General features: G+C 45.3%; 1 protein-coding gene across 1 annotated transcript; it reads right to left on the reverse strand.

Moving 5' to 3' along the window:
• Nucleotides 1-2: 2 nt before the first annotated feature.
• On the reverse strand, nt 3-7,622 carry Tubb1 (tubulin beta 1 class VI). The gene is made up of 4 exons (XM_004840968.3): nt 7,427-7,622; nt 4,048-4,156; nt 3,502-3,612; nt 3-3,404 (listed from the first exon to the last, which is right to left on the reverse strand). The coding sequence occupies exons 1-4, from the start codon at nt 7,481-7,483 to the stop codon at nt 2,323-2,325; spliced, it is 1,359 nt and encodes a 452-aa protein (XP_004841025.1). The 5' UTR covers nt 7,484-7,622; the 3' UTR covers nt 3-2,322.
• Nucleotides 7,623-9,096: the final 1,474 nt, after the last annotated feature.

The following is a 9,096-nucleotide window of genomic DNA, read 5'->3' on the forward strand; positions in this document are numbered from 1 at the left end:
TTGAGATAAGTCATTTATTAGGGAAGCAGATGGGATAATTAGAGGTGAGACTTAGGGACAGTGCTTGCGTTATGAAAAGGATTAAAGTAACTGAATAAAAGACAAAATTTACTATCCACCAAAGATTCTTTGAGGTTTTAAAAAAAATCCTGAACTAATACTGTGATGAAATAAACTGCAACTGGCACCTCAGAAACATGCAGGACAACTACACAATAAGAAGACCCCAATCACTGAATTGTGGACATTTTGCTAACTAGGAGGATTTTGGTTAAGAGTCAGTTAATCTTTCTCTTCATGTAGCATCCTTGTGTGTGGAATGAAGGAATTGGACAAACTCTCAAACTCCATAATCCTCTCCCAGTCTCTCAGAGACCAGTGTCACCATAGCAACCATACCGCTAAAGGAATAAGCTCTTCAAAATCAGGGAGAGAGTTGTCTGGGCTTCTAGTCTGTTGTTTTAATCTATTTGTACCACACAAAAGAGTAGGATGGTGAGATGCATTTTGAAATATTTTTAACTAAAATTAATCAGTCTGGGTAGTTAGGTTCCGAGAAGGAATTTAGTCTGAAATAAAGCAATTTAGCCATTTAAAATTGAATTTCTTTGTACTTTAATGATTACTATTGAGCAAACAAGTCTTCACAGTAATATAAATCAGCATAATTTTTTTTTGGAAGATTTAAGTCTATATCTTTGCTTGCATCTATTTCATTGCCTTTTTAAATTTGAGAAAGTGCCAGAGAAACCATACGTATAAATTCTTACCTAATCACAGATTGTCTTTTTAGCACCTAAGGAAGTTATTTCAATTAAGTGCATAGATGCAGTTTCTTACTAAATCTAGTGCTTCTTGAACCACACACAAATAGTGTTTAAAACGTTATTTTGTGCTTGTTTAATTTGGTAAATAGAAAGCTTGTCAGTGAGACCCGCAGCAAGTCCTAATTCTCTCGATGTGCATCTGTTATTTCCTCATGATCTCATGTGAAAAGAGAGAAGGTTTTCAGAATGAGCACCTCGCCATCTACCTGTTCCTTTATTATTGCCGATTACAAAAGCAAATCAGGACATGAGACCCTAGTTACCTGCAAGTAAGTATTTCAGAAGTGAGGGGCAGTGTTTTCCCAGTACTCGTTATCCACGATCTGGTAGGATCACACAGTGGTCGTTCTAGAAGGGCCATCCCGACCTGGTACTACAAATGGTGGGAGCTGTGCTGCAGGTCGTAAATAGGTGAACCTTAATGAAGAAGTTATGGATGATTTGATTATGCTCTTGTGTATTTGGTCCTGTTGTAATGTGAGCAGATTAAAATCATGTAATAGTCAAAGCTGTGTCATCATGCAAACATTTATGGCAACTTGTGCCAATTAATTTGAACTTTAAAAGTTCCCTAATGAGATGATGCCCTCTGTCACCAAGAAGGGCACTGCAGCCGTTTCTGCCTGATTCCTGTTAGAGTGGTTGCTGAGTGTGTAATGTGCCCTTTCTCAGAGGGCTTAGAGGCTATGGAGCATGGCGGGATGGGAGGGCAACGGCTGCTGAACAGAAAGTGAACATTTCCAAATCACCTTTAAAAGGAAAACCAAAGATGATTATTAATGAATCTCTAGAATCTAATTCTAGCAAGAAATTAAAATATAAAAATATATATTCTGAAAATGGTTTCTCAGAGGATTTTTCAGTGAATTGGAATTACTCAGTTTTGTCTGTCTTCTCTTGCTTTTTGTGTCTTGGCCAGGGATTTCTGTGGAGAAGGCTCTGGCCTTCCTCTCTTCCCTGACGCCTGCAGTTAGTGCACTGAGGGGTACCCAGGGTCTACACTGGTGACTGAGGGACCCTGGCCCTCCTTTCCCTCAGCCCTGCAGCTCCCTCATGCTGGCCCGTCATCTGGCTTTTCTGGAGGCTGCAGGCAGAGGAAGGCAGGCTCTGGCAAAGTGTGAGAAGAGAAAGAGGTAGATGTAAGAGACCTGGCAGCCCAAGCGTGCCTGATCCCCATCAGTGCTGCTGATGAAGGTGGACATCAACTGAGCAGCTCTCTGCAGACCTGCTCATCAGGCCAGACCCTGGGGCAGCATGGGGCTGGGCATGCAGTCAGTCCTGGGTAATACTCGGGGTCAAAGGCAGTGTTTCATAGCCCTCTTTGCTGTTACAGAGTGAAGTGCACGGGTGCGCGTTGCATATCAAAGCGGTGTGGTTAGTACTGGCCAGGGACCCCATTGCCATCAGCCATCCCACCCTTCCCCAGTGCCCCCCTCAGCAGAGCCACAGCACACAGCAGGCCCCAGGGCTGAGGACAGACAAATCCGGGTGACCCTCACGGCTCAGGCTCCTTATCTTCTCCCATATCCACCTCCTCCACGACCTCTTCGTTTTCCTCCAGAACCGCTTTGGCATCTTGAAATTGTTGATACTCAGACACCAAATCATGGATGTTCCTTTCGGCTTCCCCGAATTCACTTACGTCCATCCCTTCGCTGGTGTACCAGTGGACAAAAGCTCTCCTTTTGAACATGGCTGAGAAGTGCTCAGAAACCCTGCTGAAGAGCTCTTGGATGGCTGTGTTGTTGCCTATGAAGGTGGCCGCCATGTTCAGCCCGCGGGGTGGGATGTCACACACAGCCACCTTGACATTGTGAGGAATCCACTCCACAAAGCAGCTGCTGTTCCTCCTCTGCACAGACAGCAACTGTTGATCCACTTCTTTGGTGGACATCTTCCCCCGGAAGATGCAGGCCACAGTCAGATAACGGCCGCGGCGTGGGTCACAGGCAGCCATGGTGTTGCGGGCATCAAACATCTGCTGGGTGAGCTCAGCCACAGAGAGGGCGCGGTACTGCTGGCTGCCCTGGGCTGTGAGTGGAGCAAAGCCAGGCATGAAGAAGTGCAGGCGAGGGAAGGGCACCATGTTCACCGCCAGCTTGCGCAGGTCTGCGTTGAGCTGGCCAGGGAATCGCAGCGAGGTGGTGATGCCGCTCATGGTTAAGGACACCAGGTGGTTGAGATCCCTGTAGGTGGGCGTCGTCAGCTTCAGGGTTCGGAAACAGATGTCGTAGAGCGCCTCATTGTCGATGCAGAAGCAGGCGTCTGTGTTCTCAATCAGCTGGTGGATGGACAGCACAGCATTGTAGGGCTCCACCACCGTGTCGGACACCTTGGGCGAAGGCATGACGCTGAAGGAGTTGAGGATGCGGTCGGGGTACTCCTCTCTGATCTTGTTCATGAGCAGAGTGCCCATGCCTGAGCCTGTGCCCCCGCCCAGGGAGTGGACAATCTGGAAGCCTTGCAGGCAGTCGCAGTTCTCACTCTCACTCCTCACCACGTCCATGACAGTTTCTATCAGCTCAGCGCCCTCAGTGTAATGGCCCTTTGCCCAGTTGTTGCCAGCCCCAGAGTTACCTGTGGTAAGAAGGTCGAGAGGGAAAGGTGAGGCAAGGAAGGTGCCACTAGGAGGCATCCTAATCCCTTCCAGGTAGAACCTTCTGCAAAAACCTACCATGGACAAAACTGTCGGGTTGGAAGAGGGCTCCCAACTTGCTGGACCGGATGCTGTCCATTGTCCCAGGCTCTAGGTCCACCAGCACGGCTCGGGGCACATACTTTTTACCTGAGCAGAAAAACAGGAAGAAGTCAGCAAACTGTTGTTTTTCTAAAAGTTAATGTTTCATCAAAGCGAAGCCTTGTAATACTGGTCTAAAAAGCACAAGTATTCTAGAAAGGACCCATTATCTCCCTGGCCCTCACAGCAATCACACAGTTCCATAAATACCTTTAAGAAATACTTTCTCATCATTGCTTTGCTCATCGTATTGCCAATAACAGATTCTGCCCCTTATTGTGCATGAGTCAGGTTATCATTTACAAATGGAAAAGGAGGGGAAGTGCTTTACGGCCTGTGACCTCTGACCTCCCCCGCCCCATGCCTGCCTGGTGAACAGGCCTGAGGACCCCAACTCAGCATCCATGTGTCCAGCCTGTCCGCCTGCTCCTTTGACACTTGGGTCACATGAGCCTTTGCTTCTCTGCCAACCGCCAGCCCTACCGTAGGCTTCGTTGTAATACACGCTGACTCGCTCCAGCTGCAGGGCGGAGGCCCCGTGCTCATTCCCCATGCAGTCGATGCTGTGCTCCTCGCCGATCATCTCCCAGAACTGAAAGCAGGAAGAGGGGCTTAGGGCAGAGCAGGGCCAGGAAGGCGTGGGTCTGCCCCCATAGAGGTGGTGCCTCAGGCCCATGCCTGGGGGCGGGGGGGGGGGGCACACCCACCCAAGCCAGTGTTCTTATTCCTTTGCATAAATGACCAGGGCCTAGTTCACTTTCCCTCTACTAAGTGTGAATATAAAGACTGCATTTTCTGCAGATGAAAACAACACTGAGATTTCACCTCACCCCAGAAAGAATGGCTGCTATCAAGAAATCAACCAGTAACAAATGCTGGCGGGGGTGTGGGGAGAAAGGAACCCTTCTCCATTGTTCGTGGGAGTGCAGACTGGTGCAACCACTGTGGAAATCACTATGGAGATACCTCAAAGAACTAGGACTAGAGGTCCCATTTGACCCAGCTATTCCCCTGCTGGGGATCTTCCCCAAAGAATTAAGAGAATCATACCACAGCGATATATGTGCACCCATGTTCATAGCGGCACAGTTTGTAATAGCTAAAGCTTGGAAGCAGCCCAAGTGCCCATCAGCTGGAAACTGGATAAAGAAAATGGGTTTTTTTTTAAAATGGAGTACTACTCAGCTATAAAGAACGAAAAACTAGAGTCATTTAAAGCTAAATGGATGCATATCGAGGCCATACTCTTAAGTGAAATAAATAGGACACACATGTGTAAATACCGAATAGTTTCACTAGTGTGAGAAACTGAAAGTGTAAACAAGGGTTAAAATGATTAAAATTAATAATTGATAATTTGAAATAGGACAAAAGGTCCAAAGATGAAGGAGTGAAGGGAGGGGAAGGGGAAAGGAAAAGAGGGAAAGGAAAAACTATAAGAAAAGAAAAAAAAAATGGAAATGAAATCTATGTAAATAGGGAAGGGTGGAGGGGGTGAAGGGCGCACAGGTAATGGGGAAAAATAAGAACTAAGATACATCACTTATAGGTACAAGCACCCAATGATAAATGTAAACATATTGTATACCTAAAATGTACTAATAAAAGAACTAAAAAAAAAAGACTACATTTTCTACCCACCTGAACTCCTGAAGTAAAATGTCAGCCACATAAAATATTAAATTGGATTTTTTCTCCTATTAAATTCAAGCCATTATACACATTAAAGCTGTCATTTTGAAATTGTACATCAGACAATGTATCTCTAGTTTTGCCTTGTAGTGCTCCAAGCTGTTAAAGTGTAGATCCCATTAAATGAAAATAAACTGAATTCTTATCTGATTTCACAATAATACCTCATTTCACTTTGGGAATTTCTTTTCATGAGGTTTTCTAAAAAGCCCATAAGCAAGACCTCTGTGCATGATTTTAAGTAATGTGCATTTTTTATTTCAGGCAGATACGTAATTCAAAATTATAGAGAGCCATTCTCTTATAACTTTAGAACATACGGCAGTTCCAATCACATGTACAGTATTTATTAGTATAACTGTGTGTCAGGCTCTTAATATGGAAGTTGTTACTGGGATGACCCCTTTTGATCACACATTGAAGTGCAGTGAAAATATATTCACTTATGTCAGAATCCCAGGGGTACTTTCCCAACCATGTCTTACAAATGATGCCTCTGCTCTGGCCATAGTCTTCAAAATAAAGCTCTATTTTATACCTAGCTACCAGCACTGTTCAGGATATGGAAGAGTAAATAAATTGAAGTTCTGAAACACAATAAGTGCGTCTTAAAGCTTTTGTAACCCCAAATAAGTCACTCTGGGGCTCTAACCATTAGGCAGCACAGTCCCTATCTCCATCACGCACTTCCTCTCAGGGCCTCTCTCCATGTTATCTTTCTGTGTCAGAGTAGGGGACTTGCCCACTGCTTCTCAGAATGTTTGCTATGAACATTTGTCACTGCCAGGCAAAAGTGACAACAGCTTTCCAAGCAGTGGTATTCTTTGCCCCATAAAATTAAAAGACCTGCCCTGACAGACCTGAGTTTTTTCATAGCACCACTATTCACAATAGCCAAGAGAAGGAAACAACACAAACACAAATGCCCATCCACAGATGAAAAGGTTAACAAAATATGGCATGCGCATTCAGTGAAGAGTCATTCAGTGAAGTATCATTCAGCCTTAAAATGGAATTCTGATACCTGCTACCACAGCATGGTTGACCCTTGACAACATCATGCTGCTTGACGTATGCCAGTCTCAGAGGGACAAAGACTGCACGATTCCACTGAAATGAGGTACCTAGAATGATCAACTCTTAGAGAAAGAATGGTTGCTCCCAGGGGCCTTAGGGACCGAGTTCCAGTTTTGTAAAGTGAAAACCATTTTGGAGATTGGATTTAAAACAGTATGAATATACTTAACACTACTGAACTGTACACAAGACAGTTTTAAAACAAATTTTATGCAATATGTTGTTTTTAAAATTTTCTTCCTTTTTAAGGCTGCATAATATCCCATTGTATGGATAGACCACATTTTGTTTATCCATTCATGCATCAGAAAGATTTCTATCTTTGAACTACTGTGAGGAATGTTGATGTGGAAAAAATGAAGATCTTCTAACGTAGATGTTTTAAAACCTTATTTTAATGCAATTCATACTAATAAAAGTAATTTCAAAATAGCAAAGAGAACGAGTTAGATACGTGTCACAGTATATTGTTCAAGTTACAATTAGGACTGGAGATCTTAGGCTATAACACCAGCCTTCTCAGTAGTAACCAGCTGAATCATACTTGGAAGACAAATTTAAGCAGAAGGGCAAAGTAGAGACAAACTCATTTAAAATATCTCAGAGGGTATGTTTTAATTATTTCTGCCACTGTGCACAAATCCAATATTTTGGGCTTTCCTCCCTAAATTTTTATTGCATACTAAATAAAACAGTATTCTTTCTGTGTAACATAAACATGGAGTGGGGAGGAAAAGACTATATTGATGTGGTGTAAAAAATTTTCCAACAAACTTCAGAAAACTTTTGAGATACATTACTGTTTTTAGATATGAAAGTTAATTACTAAGATGATAAAAGTAAAATGGTTGACACATGTATTATCCACCTGTAACCTCAGACAAGAGTACCATTAATTAATTGACCTTCTAAGTCCTTAATATTCCTGTATTTGTGTAACTAAAGACCTTGTAATAAGCTGTATAGTATGAGCATGGTTCTGCTCGGCTCCTCCTCTTCCCTGCTCACCTGGGGCATTTTCTCGCTGGCTACATCTGTGGGCCACAGGAAGCTAGTACAGTAGTACTGGTACTAACAGTCAGGCTTTACCTACCTTAGCTCCGATCTGGTTGCCACACTGGCCAATCTGAATGTGCACGATTTCCCGCATCCTTGCTTTAAGTCCAAGGGTAAGATCTTGAGATGCTCAGACTCTGGAAAGGGCCACCGTTCACCAAGTGTGAGCTCGGGACAGCTTCAGGCACTGCAGTGGTGAGAGCAGCTGACCAAGCTACCCTCCTGCTGGCCCAAGGGTGTGTCCTGCCCAGAGTCCAGCCCACACTCTTCCCTGCTGTCTGCCTATCACCCTTCTAAGGGGGTGTTTTCTTCTCCCAACTCAATATTGCCCCATCATTTCCTAGTGTAAGCATAAGACCAAGGTTGTCCCTGGAAGGTGCCCAGGGCTGGCACCACTCACAGGCCCTGCCATGGTGGCCTCTGCACTGGCACTGGCTGAGGTGCCCCTGTGAAGCCTGCCCATTCCCCCTAGTGAACAGAAACACTGCGAAAGGTCTTCCCTGTCTGAGCAGTCATCTCACCTAACCCATCACTTGGGTTCTTGTCTCCCGCTGTGTTTCCTCAGGAGCCATTTGAAAGCCACCGGTGGCACCAAGGTGACATTGAGGGGAACATAGGTGAACACTATATTTTTAGATCATAAACTTTAATGTTCATAGAAAGATAGTCCATATAATAGCAAAACAATCATGAGAAAAAATTTCCTTTTTGAACTTGACGGAAGTTGTGAAAGTGATGTGATTCTTAAGAGCTTCAGACACCGTCATTAAGACAGAAGATCCAAGCTCGACAGCCTGGCATTCAGGCCTTCCCAGCCTGGTTGCAAAATGTCTTCCTGGCCCCTTTTCTAGACATTGGCCCTCAGAAACCCTGTGCTGTGACAGGCCCAGAGAAACGATCCCAGAGGACTTAGACCCAAAGATAGCATGACACTGGACCAGAGCCAGAAGCCTGAAGGTCCTTGCACCCTGCCCTGACCGGAGCTCTGGATCTCTGTGGACGGAGCTGGGGACCCTCTAAGTGCAGGCTGAGCCTCGCCAGGTCCTGCCGCATGAAATAGGGCTTCTCTAAGGGACACCATTGGGACCCTTGTCAAACTCAAATGTGACCTGAAGATGGAATAATGCTATTGTACCCATTCTATTTCTTGATTTTGATCACAGGCAGGGGTTCCATACGTGGAAGTTCTTGTGCCCAGGAGATACTCCAGTGCATGGCCCTTCGGGGTCCTGTCCTTAGGATGCCAGCAGCTCACTAAGACAATCGCAGTGAGGTGATGAGTGTGGAGAGGGCCTCTGGCAAATGCAGGAAGACAGAACGGGGCGGGGGGATCTTTGTAAAGTTTGGCGAGATCAGTACTTGGTGGTGTTTCCATAGGTTTGGAATTGACCTGAATGACCACATAATTCTCAGATGCTTCTGCCCCACCCAACAGGGGTAAAGAGGAGAATGTGTAACTCAGTGAGGACACATTCATTTCTATGTGCTCCTCAGGATTTCTCTCAAATGCAGAAGTGCACGCAGAGCGACAGTGGAGCTTCCCCACAAGGTGAGCCTCTCTTCTCTCACCCCTCTCCTCCCTCCCGGCAGGACACGGCCCCTTTCTCTCTTCCCTCTCAGTGGGATCCATCTTCCAGAGCCCTCAAAGCTCAAAGGCAGCTCCACGACTCCCTCACCAGAGACCCCTCCCCACACTCAGGGAGAGCG

The sequence above is a fragment of the Heterocephalus glaber genome, unplaced genomic scaffold (assembly GCF_053883595.1).
Source record: "Heterocephalus glaber isolate CG9 unplaced genomic scaffold, H.glaber_assembly_v1.0 deba00001673, whole genome shotgun sequence".
Taxonomy (NCBI): domain Eukaryota; kingdom Metazoa; phylum Chordata; class Mammalia; order Rodentia; family Bathyergidae; genus Heterocephalus; species Heterocephalus glaber.

Bases quoted from the DNA above. Each gene is read 5' to 3' on its own strand.
- Tubb1 (XM_004840968.3), bottom strand. From the start codon at position 7,483: ATGCGGGAAATCGTGCACATTCAGATTGGCCAGTGTGGCAACCAGATC. The intron at 3,613-4,047 runs GTAGGGCTGGCG...TTTTCTGCTCAG, and splicing joins GTATTACAACGAAGCCTACG to GTAAAAAGTATGTGCCCCGA. The intron at 3,405-3,501 runs GTAGGTTTTTGC...TTCTTACCACAG, and splicing joins ACCCGACAGTTTTGTCCATG to GTAACTCTGGGGCTGGCAAC.